Source organism: Tiliqua scincoides, chromosome 1, assembly GCF_035046505.1.
Source record: "Tiliqua scincoides isolate rTilSci1 chromosome 1, rTilSci1.hap2, whole genome shotgun sequence".
Lineage (NCBI taxonomy): Eukaryota > Metazoa > Chordata > Lepidosauria > Squamata > Scincidae > Tiliqua > Tiliqua scincoides.
In genome coordinates, this window is record NC_089821.1 from 125707821 (window position 1) to 125732771 (window position 24951).

At 42.8% G+C, this 24951-nt stretch overlaps 1 protein-coding gene and 1 pseudogene across 1 annotated transcript in view; both read right to left on the reverse strand.

Moving 5' to 3' along the window:
- The window catches only part of KLF7 (KLF transcription factor 7), a 93723-nt gene that overhangs the window by 26888 nt on the left and 41884 nt on the right, over nucleotides 1–24951 (reverse strand). The window contains exon 2 of the mRNA XM_066624001.1: nucleotides 10889–11498. Within this exon, the coding sequence (XP_066480098.1) occupies nucleotides 10889–11498 (610 nt within the window). The remainder of the gene's footprint in view (nucleotides 1–10888; nucleotides 11499–24951) is intronic.
- LOC136637801 (5S ribosomal RNA) lies at nucleotides 22343–22462 on the reverse strand (annotated as a pseudogene).

The following is a 24951-nucleotide window of genomic DNA, read 5'->3' on the forward strand; positions in this document are numbered from 1 at the left end:
TTTCCAATATTCTGAAGATAGCTGCTTACACTTAGCATTCTACCTTCCTGTTCTATAAGATTGTTGCCTCTATGCACACTTTTAAATTACGGGAAGGTAATTAAAGTATGTCCAGGCAATAACTGTGGGGGAGAGGGTTCAGGTAGATAGCTACTAGTTCCGCTTAGATCCCCAGAACTTGCCTCAACACTATACATTCCTAATGGTCAACATGAACAACACCGCAGCATCCACTGAGTTGCATGCTTCTGGGTTTTTTTGGTAAATATTTAATGTCCTTATTAACAATTCAGCAAAATACTAGAAGCATTATTCACAAACAAAAATGTATAAAAAGTAGAGGAACAACAACATTATATCACCTGGAAGGACACAGCAAGCTTTTTACCCCAAGCAGCCTGCCACATTGCAACAAACTGGGAGCTATTTAGGTTAAAACACTCCAACCTATTTTTTGAAGTAACTGGGTTTATCTTTTAGATGTACCATAATACAAGGCAAAGTCTTTAACATTTGTCCTGATTGTGTTGTCAAAAACGTATTGATGGCAGATCTTTATAGCTAAAATTTCTGGTTAGACATTATGCCACAAGTTTCAGATTTCAAATCAAGGGCTGTGCTTTTAACTTGTGTGAATGCGTGCACGCACCACATGTATTTTTATAATGCGACAAGCACTACAAATAGGAAAAATATGAAATTTTTCATAAGTACTGGAAGTTAATGATTTACAATACAATCATCCCCTCCAACATTCCAATACAAAACACTCTAGGGTTGCTTTCAATCCTAAATGCATTGTGTACAAGTAAGATTACTAGATGAAAAATACCATATTTTGATGCTTTTAGATGGAGAGAGAACCAACATAGCTGTTAAACATACACAGCTTTAAGAGGTCAAAGATACAACCTCAGCCTGAAATGTATGTGATTCTCAAGTCAGCCAGTAAAACTAATCAAAAAATCTATTTACAGTTTCTTTTAAGGTCCTTTCATTCCTAAATATGCCTCTAATTGATTTCACTGAGAAAGAAAAAGGGCCATTTCTTACTAAGGTGGCAAGGTAATGGATAATATTGTATTGCTGCATTTTTATTTTCTGACATGAAAACTGAGAGAGCGCAATAGAGAGAGCGTGCAAGGTGATATTTTAAAGGCACAATTCTGGAAGACACCATCAAAAGCACTGATGAGCAGGAGAATTCACACAGGTACAGTCAGATGAACAATGAAGAAGAGAAGCAAGACAGAAGTATGAGATGAGCAGCAGCACAATGCTATTGGGACATTGCTTTTCTTCACCTCCTTCACACAGTGCTTTGTATGTCAGAGGCTCAAAATGGCTAGATGAGAAGAAAGAGCATCATGGCCACTAGCTGCGAGACAGACAGGCAGATCAATGACTGCTCAAGTCACAGAATTAGCCACAGCAAGCAAAATACAGCATCAACATATTGTGTTTAACTCCTTACTCGAAATGCTCCTTTGAATGCAAGGTAGGTGCTGACTGCCTGTCATTAAGCAGAGACTACAGTACTACAGTTCAGAGCTGTAGCACTCCCTACCTTCTTATTGACAAATGACATTTGGAAAAGTGGTGGGTTTTAATTCTTTGTGTTCAGCCCCAGAACTGCCTCCCTGCCTCTGCCCCCCACTTACCTCTTTGGAGAGCCTTGCAAAAATGTATCACCATTACTGGGTGAGGGGAACACAGAGCTCCTTGTGGAACCACTGTACAAGACCTTCACCAATCCCTTGACAAGGATGCAACACAGATGCAAAAGACTGTTGGGGACCTGTTCTAATAGGATTCTTTGTGTTGGTTCATACATTACTTTTTTTTTTCCAAAACTTGATGGTACACAATTCAGTGTACGAACAGACTCCACTGAAAAGCACTGCTTGAGGTGGTGAGAGATGCCTAGATTTTTACCCATGGAATTTAATCAGCAAGCAACTGCTCAATAATGCTGCAGTGTTAGCAGGTGACCATGCATGAGCCAACCTGCCTGCCCCCCTTTGAGGTACTGCTGGCAGATACTGGTCTGTTCTCCCAAACTGGCCCAAGAGAAAGCTTACAGCAGCTAAAAGGAGCTGCTTAAATTTACTTGCATAAATTGTGGATCAAGTCAGTTATTGCTCCCTTAAGCGCATACTTAATCTTCCACAACAGCCTTCATATAGTATAATTCAATAAATGAAAGTTAATGTACATTTTTTTAAGTCTCTTTTTCTCTCTCTGGGCAAACAATGGTCTTTTTTAAAGAGTAAGATGTCTCAAATGTTTAAGCAATACATTCAGATTGCTTGTCTCCTTCCTCTCCCCAGACCAACTCTGCATGCAGGAAAGTAATTGATCAGCGCATACAGCCAACTTATGCAGAACGTATTGAAAAAATGGTACTTTTATCCCTTCACTGTTCAAGCAAGTCGCCTTTCAAAAGGGACAAAGGTTCTACAGTTCTGTTCGTTTTAAAATCCATTCTTATAAGCTTAGCAAAAAAAGAAGCTTGAGGCACCTGATGTGTGTTCAGAACAGAAGGATTTTGTTGGGGAGGGGTAGGGGGGAGAATTAGAGGACACAGGTGCCAGACCTTCTGTAGAATGTGCACTTCTGCTCCATTAATTGCTGACATATCCTTCCCCCCCCCCATCTCAGACCCCTTGGGAGAACAGCAGAGCGGCAGGCCCAGACTGGTACCCAGCAGCAACACCAGCAGCAAAAGTAGACAATTAGGTGCCAGAAGAGGAAGGAGGGAGGGGGTAAGATGCAGTTGCTTAGCAACCAGACAGCAGAAACAGCTGTGTAGCAGGCCCAGGCTGGTACCCAGGCACTGACAAGCTAGCCAATTAGCACACTGTATTTAATGCTGATGTGGTGTCCTAGCAACAGGATGCACAAGTCCATCTGCCCCCCCCATTCATTCAAACCCATTACCTTTTTTTTTTTGCCCTAATTGACAACTCTTTGCTGCTTCAATTTGCCATTATTTTTTGTCCCCAGAGAGGTAAGGAGAACTTTTAAAAAATATCTGTAACAAGAGCTTTTGTTTCAAATTCACTTTAGCACTAAGAGCTCAGGATATATCACAAGGCTACAGCTGCAAAACCAACATATTATGGGGAGGAATGACCAAATTCACTACATTAGATTTTCTTAGGATACTTTAACAATTAATTTTTTATTTGTTTGCATTTTATTCATGTATCTGATAGGGATGCCATATGTAACCATGACTGTAATGCAATGCACAGTGTGAAAGCAAATACCAAGATTTTGGGGATTTGTATCTGAAAAAATGCACCCCTGCTATAGTGCAAATAGCTCCTCTTTGTCTTCTGAGGTGCATCTTGGAATTTTGGCAATTGGGCTCCATTCCTCTTGCACAGAGAGTCCAGGGGTGAGGGTGGTGTCACCCAATTTGGCCCTCAGGGAGCCCCCAGTCTCGAATGAGCCTCTGGCCCTCCAGAGACTTGCTGGAGCCTGCGCTGGCCCGATACAACTGCTCTCAGTGTGACAGCCAACTGTTCGACCTTGCACTTGAGCTGTGGGATAAGCTGTGCTCCCTCCACTGCTTGCTGTTTCACATCTGTGATGCAGCAGTGGCAGCAAAGGAAAGGCTGGCTTTGCTTTGGGAAAGGCCTTTTATAGGCCTTGAGCAAGACCTTCAGTCATTCATATAAGTTCAATCTCTAATATATTCATTTACATACATTTATTCAAATTTTAAATGTAAATTTTTTTTCCTGGCCCCCAACACAGTATCAGAGAGCTTATGTGGCCCTCCTGCCAAAAAGTTTGGACACCCCTGTACTATAGGGAAGCTGCTCTGTGGGATATCCCCACATGACTTCATTGCAATGATCTTCCTTAAGGAAGAAAGAAGAAGCAAGCATCTGTCCTTAAACAGAATCAACAGTACAAAATGAAGTTTTTAATACCTTCTACAAAAGAACCAAATGCTGGTGTTTATTTTGTTGTTGTTTTTTAAGTGGACATTGCAAGGGTCTGTGAGCTATACGCTCAGGGTGAAAGTACACATGGCATTAAAGTTGGTCATTAAGAGACAGGCTTAAAACAGGGAGAGTCTCATTATAAAAAAAGAATGGATGAAGGCAATGTGGATTGTAACTGTGAGAGTGTGTGTGAGGGAAACACCTTCTCCTTTGCATTGTTTTCCTGCTGAAAATCACCCTCAGAAGCAGCTGTCTGTCAGCAGACACTTTGGGAAGATTTTCAGCTCAGCTCCCCACATGGTGTGCTTTTAGTTCACATCAGCTCCCTTCCTCCCCCCACCTGCTTTGTGATGATAGATACTTCTTGTTTTACACAATTCTCTCCCTCAAGGACAGTCTTGGGGTTGGATAACACCTTCCCCATCTGCAAAGGAAGACTGATGTGGCACTCCTGTTCACAGATACCCTGGTCCCTCCCATTGCTTCTCAGTTACTTTTGTCAGTTGTGTGACAAAACACTAAAAGGTACACCTGCTTTAAAAGTAAGAAGGGTCTACAGGTGTGCTGTGGGAGTTTGGGGAGGAGGATCATGTATTAGCAGGGCCATTGAGGGATGTGAGCCCCCATCCAGCAGTGTGGTGTGTCTTGTCAATTGTCAAAAAACCAATGGTGTGCCTTGACAATTTTTGTGTCTTGTCAATGTGCCATGTGATGAAAAAGATTGAAAATTGCTGCTTCAGTCCTTCCACTCTTCCATCACATCCAGCTGTTTCCAAGTAGCAGCCTGTGTCCCAAGTTGGTTTCTACTGCCATCAGTTTCTGTAACAAAAAAAAACACAAAACCAAAAAAACACCCTGCTCCTTATAAGATACTCCCCTAATTGTTCATTATGGCAGGCATTTTGGTTCCTATCTTAGAAAACAACAAATTTATGTGCTTTTTGTTTTGTTCACTCTAAATTAGCTGTCCTTCTGCCACTAGCCACATTGGCATTTGCTGAGATGGGACTGAAAATTCTTCCCCCCCCCTTGCAGCCCAAACTGTCATTGCTTGCAGAAGTATCTGCTATGTAATTACAAGGGGACAAATGTGTTAAGGCTAGATTTCTATCCCTAGATAAATATCTATTCTATTTTGGTTCTTCCTCACACCCAGGCACTAGGTGCTCTTTCTCCAGACGACAGGCCTCACCTTTTCCTGTCACCTTTTCCTACAGCATGCTTTCACACATGCCTTCCCATATGACAAGTGACTTCTCCATTTTCCTCCAGGTCAAAATCTGGTTCCACCTCTTTGCACATTTGTTTTTCGCAACAGTTCCTTGGCGCAACATAAATTAGCACCACCACCAAAAAATCCTTCAGTGTACTGGGATGAAAATAGAGGACTGCTTGTTACACTCAGTTGAATTAACTCTTTTTCTGCAGAGAGCTGCACACCAACTCTTCATATGGCAAGAGAGAAAAGCCCTCACTTCTCCTTATCTTACGCTCTCTACATCCTACTGCTTCATTCCTCTCAACAGCACCCCCAAGTCATTGTCCCTTTCTTCACCTTGGCCCATGAAGCACCCTTCCTTTGGGTGCAGAGTTGTTCAGTTCTAACATGATCCTTTGTTGTCCCCCAGATAACAGAGCTGTAGTACCTCTTCTGGGCTAGGGTGCTTTCCCCAGCAAGGTGGGGTTGCTTTGGGATCCAGCTTCCTCACCTGTGAGCCAGATGAACAGTCAGTAGAGTAGGCTAATGCTCCAAAGCTGGGCCTCATGGTACTCTTTAGTGCACTTGGGCTGCAACCCAACCTTAGTGAGTATGCACACCAGCCATGTCTAAATTCCAGACCTTACTCACTATGTTATCTGCAAGTCTAAAGCAGTTATAAATGCAACAGCAGAATTGTTTAGGATTATCTTAGAGAGAGTTGAATGCTCTCCACTTTCTAATTCTTTGCTTTATATATGAAGCAGGTTGACTCTTCTGTTGCATGCTGTTTTTAACAGAAAGTGGGATAAAAATAATTAGAATATTGAAAAAAATATGCAAGTAATAAGTTGGGATACATATAAATATATAAAGCTGCCTTGCACCAAGTCAGAACCTCCATCCCAGCGCTGACTACTACAAGTGGCTGCAAATCTCCAAGATCTTGAGCAGATGTCTTTCCAAATCCTGTTAGCCAAGATCCATTTTAAAAAACAACCAGAAAATGCTAAGGAATGAACCTGAAACTTCTTGCATGCAAAGCATGTCCTCTGCCACTGAGCTGTGGTAGATTCTGCTCCTGTTTTTCAAAACATATGTCTGCAGTCTGTTAGGTCCATTGTAGGGGGGCTTTCAATACAGGAATAGCTACAGTGGTGGGTTAACTCGTATGCCCAGCCAGTGGCCCTCACTTATGCCAAGCCAATCCCAAAGGTTGTAAGGGTCTGCTGCAGCTCCCCATTGCCACATGGTTAGACAGAGTCCCTGCAGGTGCATATCAGGCAATTGTGGGAAAGCAGCAGTAGTAAGAAACAGTTCTCCCACTGCAAGTTTACAATTCCTAGAAGTCCTGCTCTGACCCATTCCACCACCACCACCCCGAGACTGTATTCCAGACATCTAGGAATTGTTAAACGGTACTGAGAAGAGAAAAAGGAGGGTCTGCTCCCCATTGTCTGTACTGGTGACCTGACAAGGAATAAAAGCTAACTAGGAACTCGACAGACAGACAGACAGACAGAGCACCACCCACAATGACAGCAGAGGCAAAGGATGACTCGTGTTGTCTACTATCCGGTTCCTGGGCATCATGAAGGAACAGCTAGCACATGCATGAGCTTTCCAAAGCATGGGACAATGTTATGTGGGTGCCTACAGACTTGCCCCCCTTCCAAAGCTTGAAGCCCCTGCTGTTCTAGTACCACTATCTTTTCACTAAAGTTTGCCAAAGTCTATTGGAGTTAACCACATGATGGACTGCTTGAGACATTCTACCCCCTCCACATATGTTCTACTTGCATGGCTACTTCAAAAGTCACTGAAAAATGAAAGAAAATTCATCCACCTAATAGCCAAGGACAGAGAGAGAGAGAGAGAGAGAGAGAGAGAGAGAGAGAGAGAGAGAGAGAGAGAGAGAGAGAGAGAGAGAGAGAGAGCGCACTTTGTCTTTCCATTTTTTGCATAGATGCAGAACAATTAAGCCACAGAGAGCCTCTTCTTCTCCTGCACAGAAGAGAGTAAGCAGCAGCCAAAGGGAAAAATAATATCACACAATCTTTTCAGACCTTCAGTTCAGCTGTCAGCCGAGCCAAGTGGCTGGCAGCCATTGGCATTGCCAAGCATGTTCACAGTTGACAGTGCATTACACTGATGATAGTTCCAAGAAGCCGCAGCCATGTGCAGAGACAAAGGAACTAACAAAATGACTGCCTTGTGTCTATAATCTTGGGTATGTGCATTTGGGACCCTTACAATACACCCCAAAATTTTTAAACCACACCCCTTTAATACTTCCTATTTTGATTTTGGAGGCAATTTAACTCTCTTCTTGCATAAGTAATGCTTGCTTTATTGTTTAGAGGGATCAGATGGAGCAGAATGAGAAAGGCGAGCCATGTAAACATAAGCACAGCTGTTCTGGGTCATACTCTGGGTCCATCCAGCTCAGTATCTCTCTAAAAGTGACCTGCGTTCAGCAGTTTTAACTGCAGAGGGGGAAAACGGAATGTTCCACTCTCAAAAATCCAGACCATGAATGTGCCAGGGGTATCCTAGGCATAAGAATGGATATCCTGCACATCCTATCCATGGCCACTGACATTCCTAAAGAACTATTTCTCTGTCTTATTAGGAGCAGAAACCCTATATCTAGGAACTCTCTTCTATAAAAGGTAAGGTAATGGTTTAAATGAGGCACACTCATAGTTGATGCTTTTTACAGCAAAACAGAGGAAACTGACTCAGCAGTTCCTTTGGCAGCAAAAAATAGCCTAACATTCACGGAACCTTATCATCCTCACATGGGAAGCTGAGGAGAAGAGTGATATTAGTCAATTGCAGAATTATTTTTTGAGAAATATTTCAAGAGAAGGAACACAAGTAAAAAACAAGACAGTTCCACAGAGTGCAGATGCAAAGATGGGGATGATTACGACTGGGCACATCGTACATCCTTGCTCTCTCATAGTCTTAACAGCTTTCTCATGTCAAAACTTTTCACTCTCCAACGTGTATGCATTCCACACACATTGAGAAGTTTTACACAGGGGCTCCTGCAAACAAGTGGTTTCCTTTGTGCACACTGGGGCAGAATTCCATGAAAGGCCATGTTTTGTGTGTGTGTGCTGTATACATATATGGGTGTGCGTGTGCGTGAGAGAGAGCGAGATAAACTGCTCCTGGAAATGGAAATCATTTTGTAGACAGAACATGGCATTTTTTGACTGGGAATGTGCTTTAACTCAGTGGCTCCTGAACTTCTCTTCGGAAGGTGGGAACCCTGTGAGTATTTGTGGTGGAGGCAATAGTACCACAGTGATTGTGCTGCCACCCCAACCAAGAATCTTCCTAACATACCTGGGGAGTTGCGCTGGCCATCCAGAGGATGTGGGGGGCATGCAGCCCCCTCTGCAGGACTACTCACTGCTCAGAAAGGCACCTGGATCTGATCACGACCCACTTCTGGGTTCACGATCACAAACTGGAAGTGGGTCGCAACTGGATCAAGGAGCCTTTCTGAGCAGCAGGGAGGAGATACAAGCCACTCATGCCATCTGGATGGCCAGTGCTACCCCAAAAGGACTTCGGAAGCCCCTTGGTCATGGGGGCAGCATGATTGCTGCAGTGCTGCTGCTGCTATCCATGCTGGGCCACTCTCCTTAAGGGGGAATGGCCTGCTTCTGGTTCCCCTGGTGGGTCATGATCCACCAGTTTGGAAACCATTGCTTTAACTGGAAACCTGCATGCAAATATATAATCACCTACAGGAAAACTTTAGGCAAAATGAGTGTTTATTTCCCAAGATATTTTTTTTTATCTTAAAATAGCAACTATGGGGTCCTGATCTGAATCAGGGCCATGGCACATGAGTAGAGGGTATTAAACCCTTAAACCTAATTCTTCTCTCTAAAAAAAATCACACCCACTTAATTTGTTATGGGCCCCTGAAGGTGCCACCTGCTGCCATGGGGACTCATGGTAGCAGAACATGTTCAATTTTATTGGTGGGAAAACTACATGAAATTAAAAAGCTCTTTGTTTCTCTTCTGCCATCCCAATTAATTCAGGCCCCCATACAGCTGCTATTTTAATTTGAACACCTCCCAGACTGGACAGTAGTATGTCTAACATGTCTAGCTTGCTCCTGAGTAGAATTGAAATACAGATCGAACAAGGTTTTACAAGTACATTGGGGCTTTATAAGTACGACGCTAGAAAACGATAGTAATGTAAAATTAACAGTGCTTAATCACATCTCTCTGCTGGTCTTCCCTTCATACACAGATAAGCAGAGAGAATACTTCCTGTACCCTTTTTGATTCTGTGTCATTCTACTAAAACATTTATATTCCATAGCACCAAGCAATACAAACATATACCATCACAAAGCTTTTGTTAATTTCAAGAGTATAACAGTCTCATGAACCTGAAAAATGGGGAGAAGGAGCTAACGATTTCACATGTTATAGGGACAGACATTTTCAAAATGTGTAAGAACAGGGCCCCTAAACACAAAAATTGTAAGTAAGAATGAGGGTGACCTGAACTGGTTTAGAAGCCTACATTTCTTTTGACAATAGAACTAACAGTATTTCTACAAGATTTTCATTTTTCAGGAAAGTCCATTGACCTAATTAATCCACAAATTTTACTACTTCAAATGCATGGTGTGACTACCATGGACCCAGCCCTCTTTTCTGCCCACAATTCAATTAAAGAATACATAGAACCATACACCAGGTGTGAAACAAAGAACTTCTATAGCAACATTCGGTTGGCAGGAGCCTCAGTGCATTAATTCCCCCTATGCTAACATAGGAACATAAGAACAGCCCCACTGGATCAGGCCATAGTCCTTCTAGTCCAGCTTCCTGTATCTCACAGCGGCCCACCAAATGCCCCAGGGAGCACACCAGATAACAAGAAACCTCAACCTGGTGCCCTCCCTTGCACTGGCATTCTGACATAACCCATTTCTAAAATCAGGAGGTTGCACATACACATCATGGCTTGTACCCCGTAATGGATTTTTCCTCCCGAAACTTGTCCAATCGCCTTTTAAAGGTGTCCAGGCCAGTCGCCATCACCACATCCTGTGGCAAAGAGTTCCACAGACCAACCACACGCTGAGTAAAGAAATATTTTCTTTTGTCTGTTCTAACTCTCCCAACACTCACCTGGGCAATGGGAACAAGCCCTAGTCTACAGAAGATATGCTTTTATGATTGATGGTGTTATGCTGCTATTTGCTACTAGCTAGTTTTCAATGTTTTGTGTATTTTATATTTATGCATTTTATTGTATATGTATTTTTAATTTGTTGTGAGCCACCTTTGGTGCCTTTTGGGGAGAAAGGAGAGGTCAAAATTAAATAATGCTTTCTGTGCCCAAGGAATACAATCTAGGCAACTCAAACAGCAGACCCAGAACAAAAACTTGTGAAAGCTTTTCATGTCACATGACCTGCATGATTCTCTGTGCCCCCAATGTTTTCCAGAATGCTGAAGGAACATCCTGAACACTAAAAAAACTTGAGAATTGTCAAGACATAAGTCTAAACAGGTCATTGTTGGCTGTTGGATTCCAGTCTTCCTTAATATACGTGAGTTGCATAACACATTGTTCCAACCCATCTTCCAGTAACCGAGACCTATAATTGTACTTCGATTATGAACACAAAAACCCTCAAAACAAATTTAAAAAGTCGGGCAAAAGTATCAAACACAAGTACCTGTGTGAGTCCTCTGGTGCGCTTTTAAGTGTGAGCTCTTCGTATAAACCTTCCGGCACCCATTAAACTGACAGCGGTGAACCCTCTTCTTGTTTTCTGGGGATGCGTCAACCCCTGCCCCTCCTTGCTCACTGTCGCTGAGTGCACACTTTGTGGAGCTTGCTGGTGCCACCACGCTGACTTTTACTGAGCTGAGGGCAGCTTTCTTCGCTACTAATTTCAGCGTAACTGTGCCGTCCACTGAAGAAACAGTTTGTGAGGTTTTTACAAGATGGCGACTGAGCTCAGGAGAAGAGGGGGGTGTTAGTGAGGTCACTGCGTTGAGCTGGGCTTGGTTAACGGCAGTATAGCCCTCTGTAGAGGAGCTGGTCGGCTGTAAGCTGAGGCAGGTCTCGGACAGCAGTTTGTCCCTTGAGAGGATAACGTCCATGTTGGCATTTTTGTCACACGTACTCATGTCTACTGGTAACAAGAGGGGGTCTAGCCGCTGGATACCGTCTTCTGTGTCTTGAACAGAGGAACTGTGAAGAAAACAGTCCAAGTCATCGCCAAAACTCTCCGAGATCTTCCTGGGCTCTGTCTGAAGATATCGTTCCAGCTCAAGGCATGTCTGAGGAGACAAAGGGAAAAAAGCTCTCATTTGACAGCCAAATCAGGGGAAATCACTGCTCAAAACAAAAGGAATAGCAGTTGCTTTATTTGGAAACAATCATTTTAAAAAAAAGGAGACAGAAATAAAACATAGCACCAAGACTGGGTACAGTGACATTCTCCACAGAATAAAAATGTGTCACCCTCTGTCTTCTATAATACCCGCATTGCTAGGAAGAAGGTGATTGAAGGCTCAAGAGCACAAGTTGCCTTAGCAACCCTAGAAGTATTCACTTCTGAAGCAAGCCCGAAGTATTTACTTACCTGCCATTTTTATTAGCTACTACACTGAAAGAAAGGCATGCTTATAAATATTTCAAAATAATAAAATAGCATTTTTGCCTCCATGCCTCCCCCAACTACAAGACATCTAAGCAGCAATTGAAGCATGGCTGTGGCAGTGAGAAACTCCTTAGCTCTGGAAGGAAAGAGTTTGACCGGCAGGTTCAAATAGAAGTCACAAAACCAACATTTTGTACAGGAATCTTTCTCCCAACTATTTTTAAAATCCATAGCAAGCTTTAGAAGGTTGTGAATTTTAAGTGGAAGAACTGGGGGGAGGGAGGCATGATTCTTTCCGCTCCAGTGCACTAAAAATGGTTTAAGTGCATTAAAAATGGTTCTCTTCAAGCTTCTTTTCTACCTGCACTTGAACACCTATTATGACTAAAGAACTGTATCATGGAATGAGACAAAATGCTAACAGAATTTGACACAGCATCCAATTGCAAAGGAAAAAACCAGACTGCTGGGACAACATGATCTTCATGCCCAAATGACACTGATATGCACAAAATCATGAAGGTGCTTCGTAGGTTATCTAGTCTAACCCCCTACTTGATGTAGATAATCCAAAGCTAGAGTATCTCAGTCAGATGGCTGTACAACCTCTGCTTGAAGTTCTCTACCAAAGAAGAGGACTTCACTCACCCCTTGGGCAATTGCTCTTAAGAAGTTTCTCCTAATGTCCAATCCAATATCCTGCAACAAGCCCATTAGATCTAGCCATTAGATTTCATTCTCTGGGGCAGCAGAGAACAAGTCCTTTGCCCTCTTGTACATTTGTCTTGTAAACAGACATTTAGGCATACAAAGTGTGTCCCCACCCCATCATCTCTTTTCCAGACTCAACAAACATTGCGCCAGATGAGCACCAAGTAGTAGTGCAGAATACAGTGGAACTGTTCGTTCTCAAGGAAGCAGACCAGTTTCACTCCATTTTGCAAATCCTTCTTTCTATTCTACAGTGGCAACTTCTCTGGGCCTGGCACATCAATCCGGTTACGTGTCATCCTTGCCCAGTCACAGTGGAAAGGAACTGGAATTTGTCTCAGAGTAGGCAAGGACAGATTGTTGCAGCAAAAGAACAGGAGAAGTTGCCTGTGCTGTGTTCTCCCTGCTCCAGGACTAAAAAAAAATCCATCTCTAGAAGACAGCGACAACCACATAAATATACAATATAAATATCTTCCACTGCACAAAAAAGGGGAAAGCTTTAGGATTTGTGGACATCACCCAAGATAATCAAGAGTTTTTCTATTACACCACCACAAGTTGCTTTAGGTCTATGTTCATGCTTCTTTCAGTTAGGCTCAAGAAAAAAGAACAGACAAGGCTCTTGGAGGTTCAGTATTGATTATGGAATGAGGGAAGTGGGGTTTTAGGGGCCTGTAAACAACCACCGATCTATGTCAGTCCTTTGAATTTTCAGTCACTCAGCACAAGGTTGAATATTCAAGGAAATCCAGCAAGATAACAAGGCTTATTTTCCATACTCAGTGGATATCCAGTGAAGGTAAATTCAAGTATTCCTTCCAGTCTACAGGACTGCAATATTTTCTGCGCTCTGTCTTAGGCCTTGATATACATTCAGCTTCGCAAAACAAGAACACAGAGCTCACTCTGTCAAGAGCATATAATCCACAGGTAAGCAAAAGTGGAGATGGACAAAGACAAGAGGCCACAAAACCTAGTACCACTCATACAAAACCTCTGTTGCCTGGACATTGCTGCGCTATGCTTGGTCTCCTAACTTCCTGTGGAGAGGACAGTGGGAGGGGGCTGTCCCTTTAAGGCACTGCTCCTCTTATGACAACCACAGTGATCTTGACAGTCTTTGAGTTTCATCATTAATTTTCCATAAAGAACAGTTTCTCCACAAGCCCCTTTCAGGCAAGGCCTGATGCTTCAGAAACCTATAATTATTCTTGGATCCCACCCCCTGCAGTCTTTGCACCTGTGTCAGTTCAAGATACCAGCTGGTCAAGTCTTGCCTTCTGCCTCTGAAATACAAAACCACCTCATCAAGCCCATCTCCCCTTAAAAGGAAAGGGGGGACCCACACAGGCAACTTGAGGGGGAAAAAAACACCAGAGAGAAAGAGAGCGAGAGAGACAGATACAGCTTTCCAAACACACATACAGGCCGCCCCAGAGCTAGACAAGATTTCAATCTCAAACAGCAGGGGTGAGTGACAGAGAGGCTGTATGCCACATGTGGCCTTCAAAGCACCCCCACCGGCCTGTGGGTAATTGACAAGTCCCACAGAATCTTTGTTTTAGTTTTTAAAAAGAATATATACATTCCCCCCCCCCCAGTTATATTAGGCTTCAAAGTGTGATGGCAGGAATGTTAACCTACTAAAAAATAAAATAAGAAAGAAGTGTTCATTCCATTTTGAGTCTCATGGTTTCCAAGTCCACATGGCAGCATTTTTTTCCAAGTGGTGACTCAGACTTTTCTCATATTTGATGAGAATTTAGTACAAAAGAAGCACAGAGTGCCCACAATGTTCATAAAAGCAATATGCAATTCCATACAGTCAAATAAGCAAATGACCTCTAGCCTTATTTATATGTACACTAATTTCCCCCAACGAGGCCCTCTGTGTTGCCTATTTTGCCTATACCTTTACAGTGGTGTTACCGATAAAACATTCCCAAACCCAAATGGATAAGGGGTACTACTATTGCTGCCCCCTGAACCCCAATTCAACTCCTGCCTGCTACTTGCCATGCTACAGGGTCCATTTTTCCTACATGCTACCAGAATTCTTCCTTGCATGCATTTTTGTTGTTCTGAAAAAGTAACATGAAACATGAAATACTTTACAGGACCGTCTTTCTTCTCAGTCCCACACCACCAGTGAAAGCAGGATCTTGTTACTGAGCTTGTGTAGTAAAACAAAGGTCAATGTTAGTCCTGCCACAAACAGAGTATCAGAAAGGAATGCAACATTGTATCCATTTAAGTGCTATATAGTGGTGGTCCTCTTAGAGGAACCTCTTAGGTGGTCCTGCAGGGGGAGCAACTGTCCCTCTTCACCCCTGCATAGTGCATTTTGTAGTGGCTGCTTCCTGGCTTTTTTTTGCATCTTTTGCTGGAGCGCTATGGAGACCATTTTGCTATGTCAACCTCCTTGTGAACTGTTTTTGGTGAAAAGCATACAGGAACATTCTTAACAGTAATAAAATAATATTCCCCCAAAATGATATTCTGAAACACCTTGGGAATCTTCTGTTATGCTCTATTTGCACCCACTTGGCTTTGCCTATTGCATTTCCCTGTGCTGGTCTCCTTTTTGTTTGCTGGCTACACAACAAGCCTGCTTCTCTTCATAACCTCTGAGAGTTCAAATCTTACCAGGCATAGGAAGGAGCAGAGCTTCTCAGGAATGTAAATTCGCACCAGACAGAATCTACACAGCAGTGGCCAGAAGGCAGACAAGCCAAGGAGATAGGCAAAATGTATCCTTGGACTAACAGATATCGATCATGTCTCCAACAGATGCTTACAATAATGCATGCTAATGCTCAATATAAAGTAAACTGGGGGTGATTGTGACTCTTAACTATTTCTCTTATTTAAATGATTTATAGCCTGCCTTTTCCAACTGAGGCAGTCTCCCCTCTTATCCTTATTTGGGTCTGGTGGTGGTGGCCACAATACCATGAATGACAGAAACTAGTACAGGTCCAGCCTATTTATACAAGGATTTGACTCAACACGAATGGCCCCTGCAAATAAGAAGGAATGTGCTGATCCCTGGAGAAGGGGGAAAATGCATCCCTTTAAAATCAGTTTAAAAGACTGAACAGTTCTCTAACAGCCTCCTTAATATGAGAGAGGGCAGCTGGTTGACAATCCATCAATCCTTCTCTCTCCAGGGGACCCCTCACTTCCCCCTGAGCATGTGAAAGAAAGGCGATTACACTGCATTGGTGAAGGGAGGGACTGAGTGAAGCTGAGGACTGATTGATGGATTGTCTTCTTAATGACTTATCTTACATCACAAAGGTCAGCAAGGTTGTTTTTAAATCACCCAAGCAAAGAAACTTTGTTTTTTAAATTGATTTGCTATAGTGCGTTTTTTGCCATCCAAGTGAGTGCTTGAAACCTGTAGTCTTACCCTATTTCCTCGAAAATAAGACCTACCCCCAAAATAAGACCTAGTTGTGATCAGGGCCAGGGGGGCAGAAGGGGTCCTCGGGCGGGGGGGGCGGACAACGTGACAAGGAACGGTGCATTCCGGTGCATGCCACCTAGAAAGCGCCTGCTGTGCTACCTTGGGCAGAGGACGCTGAGGAGGAGCTGAAGTGGGAAGCAGCAAGCGAGGCAAACCTGCCTACTGGGCTCTGAGGCTCTCCACACTTTCCAGGAAGTAAGTCCCATTAACTATAAAGGGACTGACTTCTGAAAAAAAGACCTACCCTGAAAATAAGACCTAGTGTTTTGTTTTTTTTTGAACCAAAAAAATATGACAGTGTCTTATTTTCAGGGAAACATGGTATTTTGGAGAAAGGATTTCTGCTACAAGGAATGGAGGCTTTGTGGCCCCTAGAGTTTCAGAATGAAGACTTTGTTCAAAAGATCTCCATTCCAAAATAGGCCCTTAGCTCTTTCCTAGAGTGCACAAAAGACCCAATAGGGGGAAACAAACCCCACAAACTTCAGGAGAAAGAAAACACAGCTTCACACCAGGGCACAACTAACAGAAGCTAAGAAAAAGATGGATTGGTCTTGCAAATATAGATACTGAACAAAGATACCTAAATAATGCAATGCAGCTGCTATAGGAGAAATTAACAGATGCTACTCATTGTCAGAGTTGTGGCTTGAAGTGATGGACAGGGGGTTCTAACATCACCCAATGTATCCTTTTCTACAACCCAGAGCACAGTGCTTTAGAACAGTGGTCTTCAAACTGTAGCCCTTCGGATTAACCTTCCAGGCTTGGTGCAGTGGTGGCAGAGACTTACCACTCTGTGCTACAGCTTCCTATCTCACCCATAGCTGTTTCTCACCCACACCATCACATCCAAATTTCAAGTGAAATGCGGGAAGACAGACACATGGTTGGAATTACTGCTGAAATCCAATTTTGTCTCATTTTGGCAACAAGATACAGCTGGTACCTTGGTATCCACTGATTTGACTCAACACTGATACCGAGGTCCACCGTTAAATGCCTTACAACAAGGAAAAAAGCACCAAAATCCAATTTCCCACTTTTGAGCTATTAAATAATAATTTCATTCCACTACATTCCATTGTTCACCCCATCTACTGGCTGAATGCAATATAGTGTTTACACCAGTGTTTCTCACACATTTAGCACTGGATCCCACTTTTTAGAATGAGAATCTGTCAGGACCCACCGGAAGTGATGTCATGACTGGATATGACATTATCAAGCAGGAAATATTTTTAACAATCCTGGGCTGCAGTCCTACCCACACTTACCCAGGAATAAGTCCCATTGACTATCATTGTTAAAAGCATATATAAAGGAGCTTGTTAAAAGTACATTTCCCCAAATGCAGTCACATACCTTGGTAGCATCAAGTCTAATATATCAAAAATAAAATATTGAAATGAATGGGGACCCACCTGAAATTGGCTTGTGACCCACCTTCTCGGTCCCAACCCATAGTGTGAGAAATACTGGTCTATACCAACGCATTCTAAGGTGACAATGGAGAAGCAAGAAACTTGGAAGTGGGTCCTTAAAGCTATTTTTCCCTGATTTGGTATCCACAGATTTTTTTTTTTTTAATTCACTGGGGTTCTGGATAATGAGCTGTATGTTGTTGAGGCTGACGAAGCATGTGTAGCATTACAGCGCAATTCTTTAAATATGCTAATACATCTTATAAGCTTGGGCATTGTTAAATAGCTGCTAACTTCTGGTGTTGTTCAGCAGTCACTGTATGTTGTCATAACTGAAGATATGCTCCATTTGATGAGGTTGAAAATTAATACTCACTAATAGTTTTAAATTACTGGATATAGCATTTGATTCCTTTGCAAAGTTCTACATGTTCGGCCACTAACTGCCTTACAAATGACATTCTTATATAGAACAATTATTTCCCCTTGAGACTGAGACCCATTGTATAGAAAAAGTGTTCTCCATATTTAAAGTCATCTTCCTTACTGTGTTCATATTCATGTAAAATATTTCTGTGCTGCTTTTCCACAGCTCAAAGTAACTTGCAACATAATTTAAAATAGCTAAAACAATATTAAATGTAAGGCAATTATGATATTTCAAACAATCAAAATACAAGGCAGTAAAATAGGTACTTTAAAACCAACAGAAAACAATATCATGGGAGCAGATTATTAACAGTGTAAAACTATAAAAGCAGCAATATTAAAACAAAGGCTCATAACCAGTGACTAAAAAAAGGCTCCTGGAGCATGGATCCTCAAAGGTTAAGTGAAATATATGTTTAAGCTCTACCATAAACCATCTAAAGAGGGGGCTGTCCTAAGATTTCTGGATGATCATTCCAGAGCTGTGGCACCATGACAGAAAAGGCACTGGGGTTTGCACCATCTCCCTAGCCTAGGATGGCAGCAGTATCCTAAGCAGGGCCCTCCCTAACTATCTTATGAGGCAGGCAGGACTACGTGAGAGAAGGCAGTTTATACACCATTTCAATACGAATGGTGTCTTTGTACCTACAGTGGATCCATTGTCAGATCCCTCAGGATACCTAAAATTGCAAATAAACAAATTCACAATTTTCAGCCCACCTGGGCTCCAAATAATACCTCATGTCTGGAGCCCTTCTGAGCCTCAGAGAAGCCATTGCAACACCATGCACGGCCTCTCCAAGGCTCAGAATATTGGCTTGAATGACTTTAACGCAACTTCCGGTTTTCAGCAAAAACCGGAAGTTGCATTTAAAAGGCTCCGGCCAGCATTCTGAGCCTTAAAGAGGCAGTGCAGCATCTCCAAGGTTCAGAAAATCTCCCAGATGAGGCCAGGTGGTGGTTCCGGTCACATCTGGGAGGTCTGCAGGGGGGGTAATCCAGGGGTCCAGCATCCTCCATAAGGTGGATCCATGGATAAAGAGGTTCCACCTGTATTTCTAAACCATTTAAGGAACTTAAACCTATGAGGTGTCCATGTGTGCATCTAGATACCCTATTTTTTTTAAAGGAATTCTGTGCTCCTTTTAATTGCTTCCTTACTGTCAAGCCTCTGGGAATTGTGTTTTTCAGATATTTTCTTGTAAGCTCAGGAGCTAGAATGTAACTTTTTTCTTTAATAATGAAAGCTGAGATTCTTTCCTAATTGCCTGACTGGTGCCTGGGGCATTAATAAAGACATCCAATACTGCAATATAAGTGATAAGATTGCAGCACTGGTTACTGGGACTTTTTTATTATGCTCCCAAGTGTTCTTGTGGCCTTGTCTTGGGCTTACAGATGTTGGAGGCAATTTCCCACTGGCTTCTCAAGAGCTTTTATTGAAGGTTACCAGTGACAACTGACAGTTGTGCATGACTGGTATGATCATCACATGAAACATGCAACTGTATGGATTTATTTTACATTTTCTTGAAAGCTTCTTTGGGGGTTACCTACCCACTAGCGGAGGACACCAATGTGAACGTGTGAGATGTCATCCGCCGGGCTATTATGTGTCATAATCTAGTAACATTTATTTTCAGTGAATGGTGTCTTCACATGTGGTGCTTTTTTCAGGTGTTACACCTAACGTTATTGAAATGTACAGGAACTGTTCATGAGCAGGTGATCATACCAGTAAACTTTTCAGGAAGCCAGAATTGGTTGTGGTTCCCTGCCAAATGCACAATTTGAGTCAAATCCACACTTTCTACTGCCTAGAGCAGCGATTTTCAACTTTTCCATCTCATGGCACATTGATAAGGTGCTAAAATTGTCAAGGCACACCACCAGTTTTTTTGACAATTGGTAAGATTCACCACACTACTGGTGGGGGAGGGCTCACATCCCCCAATGGCCCTACTAATAGATTCCCCTCACCCAAACTCTTGCTGCACACCTGTGGACCATTCATGACACACCAATGTGCTGTGGCCCACTGGTTGAAAATTGCTGGCCTAGAGGTTAAAGAGCCATATATCTGTCTAGATTCTTTTGCCCAATGGTTCCCAAAGTTTTTAGAGGCCCTAGAGCTGCAATTTTCAACCACTTTGCCATGACACATTGGTGTGCCACGGAAGGTCCACAGGTGTATTATGGGAGTTTGGGGGGGCCTTTATTAGTGGACATGAGGCACCTGCCATCAGCATGTGTGCCTTGTCAAGTGTCAAAAAATTGATAGGGCGTCGTGAGATGAAAAAGGTTGAAAATTGCTGCCATCGAGGTTGCTACCTGATTATAAATGCCAAGGGGTGCGGCAGTTTCACAAACCACCAAATATTGGATCATGACCCACTGGTGGTTCTTGGACCACAGTTTGAAAACCACTGCTTTTGCCTGCTCATACAGCTTGTATTCATTAAATATGATTTAAGACATTCCTCTGTTTGGCTTTTTTTTTAAACTTAAAAAAATGACCTTCTGTGACCTTTTAACGACCTTCTGTGAAATGGACCACAGAGCAAACAAGCCATATTAGGCATTCTGATGTCTGGGAAAGCCCTCCAGGGCCTTCCCCAGGCCTCAGAATGCTTTATATGTAATATAAGACATTCTCAGGAAACTGGAAGTAGTTTTTTTCGGGGGGGGGCCATAAGGCCCATAGAGGCTGTGGGGGGACTCAGAAAGCAGGCAGACGCTGAAAGGAAGCGCAGCTCTGGTCCTGTTCAGAGGGCTTAAGGGATTGAAGATTGCGGATTTTATTATCCACAACTTTCAGTATCCCAGGGGTTCTGACAATGGAAGACCCGTGGATACTGAGGCCCCACCTGTATGTGGAAGCCAATTCATGTGTATTTTAAAAAGGAACTGAGCATATATTCACAAATATATTTGTGAACACAAATATGCTTCCTCCACAAAAGAAGTGGTACCTGTGAATATTGTACTCTAGTTATTACTCTGTGTGCAAAACATTATGCAGGAAGATCTGCTCCATAACTGGATCTGTGAGCCACACAAACTGAAGCACCAGTTCCCATGCTTTTGCACTGCCGCCCCACCCCCAACAATACACAAGACAAGCAGCTCCAAGACAAACAGGTTTCAGGTTTAATAGGCCACCATTTCATTGAACTATGTACACAAGACTTGCAGCAGTCTTAACTATACTACCATTAAACCCTCTCTCTTTTGGTGCAGGTTTCTTACTTGGGGAGTCAGCAGCTGCATTCTATTCTCCTTATGAGTGTTCCCCATCCTGGCTCTAAGCAAACAGTCATTTACTACAAAAACCTCATGGGGCCATCATTCAGACCGGGCAAGCAGCAGGGAAGTTCCAGCCAGGAGACAGGGAAGGGTTAATGTTTTGCTTTTGCAAGGAATAGGAGGCAGAAGCAGGCTCTCTTGCTCATCTCTGAAAGAACCAATGATCATTGGAAGAAGGATGAACATTCTGACATTTTCTTTGACTGAGATAGGGCAGATGGAGGAGCCCAAGGCAGTTCTTGCCTTGGGACTGGCTGGAAAAGCCCAGGGAGGGGGAAGAGGTGGTTCACAGCAATCACACTTTCCTCCTCATGGCTCCTTCTTACTTGGGAGGAGGGAGCCTCATTGAACAACTGGCACAAATGAAACTACTTCTGAGTAGAGCCACAAAGGATTGGGTCATCTTGATAAGCCTCGCAGCCACTGCATGTGATTCACCTCTCTTGCTGCTTCTCTCCTGGCTCTCTCTGAGTCTGTCCCATCCCATCCCATCTTGTTTACAGATGGGAGGGAACAGCAGGGGAGAGTTTAAAGAGAGCTCCAACATGCACACACCAGTAGCAGCCCCATTTTCTTCCACAGTGGGTTTTTTAAAGGGGGTGACTTGGCAACTCTGAAAGTGCTGTTATGACTCATTTTCGAATCGAGTAGTGGGAGGTGGAGACTCATGACTTGACTTGAGTCAAGGCACTGGATTTGCCCATCCCTGCTCATGTGTCACAGGAAGTATGGAAGTACCCCGTGCCAGTTATATGCAATATCAACAAAGAATAAAACTGTTCCTAGTAAAACTGGGTACACAATAGTTCTCAGGCTCACTGCTTTCAGGGAACACTGCCCACATTCACTTGTTTGTTGATGGACACCCTGAGTTTCAGCCACAGAAGCCGTGTGTGTGTGTGTGTGTACCAGAAGATGTGGGGGAAACGTTTTAGGCTGCATACACAGTTCATAAGGATGCTGCCAACCATGTTTCTTTGGCCTCATTGTCACCATGTATGAACTGAGAGCATAACCTCTAATGCATCCAAGATGCATGCTGTATGGAAATAATGTGATCATTATAGGCAGTCTAAAATAGAAAAACAAAACTTAATGCTAAACTGGGCTTACAAACATGCTAAAACATGATATCCTGTTGGTTGGCAACCTTCAGTCTCGAAAGACTATGGTATAAGTCTACAGCACCCGGTATTCCCAGGCAGTCTCCCATCCAAGTACTAACCAGGCCTGACCCTGCTTAGCTTCCGAGATCAGACAAGATCAGGCATGTGCAAGGTAACAGTTGCTGTATGATATCCTGTTCAAATAAAACAACACCAACATGTACCTATTAAAGTGACTGCGGAGTGTCTCTGGATTGTTCTGAGTGCTTCGGACTCTGTTTCTAAGCCCCTAACTCCCTAGGAGTTCTGTTGTTTTAACTGGTTATAGCAGTCATTTTCAACCACTGTGCCATGGCACACTGGTGTGCCGTGGATGGTCTGCAGATGTGCCATGGGAATTTGGGGGAGGATCATTTGTTAGTAGGGCCACTGGGGGATGTGAGCCCCTGCTGTCAGTGTGGGCTGCCTTGTCAATGGTCAAAAAACAGACGGTGTGCCTTGACAATTTTAGTGCCTTGTCAGTGCGGCATGAGATGTAAAAGGTTGAAAATCACTGGGCTTCAGAGTCTTCTGAGCATGCCAAAGAAAATGCATGGAGCACTATGGAAAATGAAATTGAGCCAAAGTGCGCACTCCTGAGTAGGCAACTGTGCCTTGGTCCCCTGGAAAGGCAGGCCGAGAGAAACGCAAAACCAGCAGAATTACCCCAATAACAATTGAGAAGGAAGTCCCTCCCTCCAAGCTGATAAATGTATTGAACCCTGTGGAAAGCAAAACTGAGCTACCTGGTTATGTATACTCACAGGTAAGCAAATGTTTACTGGTTCCTTGCTATGTCAGTATAAATACATACATACATATCACCTATATGACAATGACTACACTTGATAAATATGCTTTAAAATTGATTAAAATATTTATTTGGAATAAAACCACATATTTTCAGTCCCTCCCTTTTTAGGATAACACCACCATCCATGAAAAAATAAAACCATTTCAGACCGCCTCTAGTAATGGTAGATAAGCTGCCTTCAGGGAAAGAGGTCCACTGATCATCTCATTGGGGAACCTTTGTTCGGAGAAAGTTCCCAGTTTCTCTGGAACACAGTCTGAAAATCATAATTTCACAGAACTGAAGCTAAGAGGATTGAAGTGACAAAGGAAAGCCATCATACATAATTCGTGCCTCTAAAACCATCTGCGTCTTTTGCTATAGCACTAGAAACACTGACCCTGCAACTACATAGAGATGCTCCTTTTCACCTGTCAAATGGTGGAGGGAATGCATGTGGACAGGCCTAAATGTTTGATCCAAAGCCTTCTGAAAGCAATGAAGTTCTTTCACTTAGCTCTAACAGGTTTAAAATAGGACACTAACATGGATTCCTGACCCCACCAAGTTAGAATGGGTAAATGAGGCAAGACTCTTGCCTCTCCTCCTCACTCTGCCTAAGACTCTGCTAAGAGGAGAGTCTGGTGTGGTTATTTTGACTGAAATCTCATACACTATACAAGAGGATAATGCATATGCATAATTTATGAAACGCATAAGGTTCCTTTTCACCAATAAAAAACTTCATGCTAGCTTACCATATAAACATTTATAAAACGAAACTACAATAAAGCAAATGAGAATGAAAACATCAGCAAAGGTTATATATGTATGCCTGTACATATATAAACACCATAATTTCTCTACCCGAAAGGGTGACAAAGGAGTACTCAAAGTATGATTGAACTGGTTCTTGAATGCCTAACTTGTTTTTGGCTAAGCTTTGTGTGATGGACTGTTGTAGAACAGATGCTGTACCAAACCAAAGATCCCAGATTCAATTTCCAATACCTCCAGTTAAAGGATCATAGGTAATGGGCTGAGAAAGACCTCTGCCTGAAGCCTTGGAGACCAGGCAAAGTACTTAAATAACTGCACTCAGTATAAGGTAGTCTGATGCATTCATGTGTCTTACATGTTTGCACATACAGCTCCAGCCTATTTATGCACAGATTTTTTATACACGGATTTGACTCAACACGAATGGCCCCTGCAAATGTGCTGATCCCTGGAGAAGGGGAAAAATGCATCCCTTTAAAATCAGTCTTAAAAACTGAACAGTCCTTTAACAACAGCCTCCTTAATGAGAGAGAGAGAGAGAGAGAGAGAGAGAGAGAGGGCGGGAAGCAGGCTAACAATCCATCAATCCTTCTCTCTCCTGCAGGCCCCTCCCTTCCCCCAGCACATGAAAGAAAGGTGTGATCATTTTGCATTAGTGAAGGGAGGGGCTGAGTGAAGTGCTGATGGATTGTCTTCTTAATGACTCTTATCTTAGAGTCAAAAGGTCAGCAAGGCTGTTTTTCAATCACTGGAGCAAATAAACTTGTTTTTTAAATTGATTTGCTATAGTGCATTTTTTTTAACCCAGGTGAGTGCTTGGAATGGAATCCACGCAAATAATTAATCTCAACCTGTATTTATAAACAGGGCTCACTTGCTCATTTGAGACCTGTAATAACCTACTTCTTTTGCCACTTCTGCCCAAGAAGAAAGCAGATGGAATTTTTCATGGAGCAAAGGTCCATCGTTTACATCGTGTACAGCAAAAAGATTCACTAGGACACACTGTTCTTGTTTTCCCTTAATAGCATTAGTATTTTGGAGCTGCTGCCTGAGTCTAGTTCCCA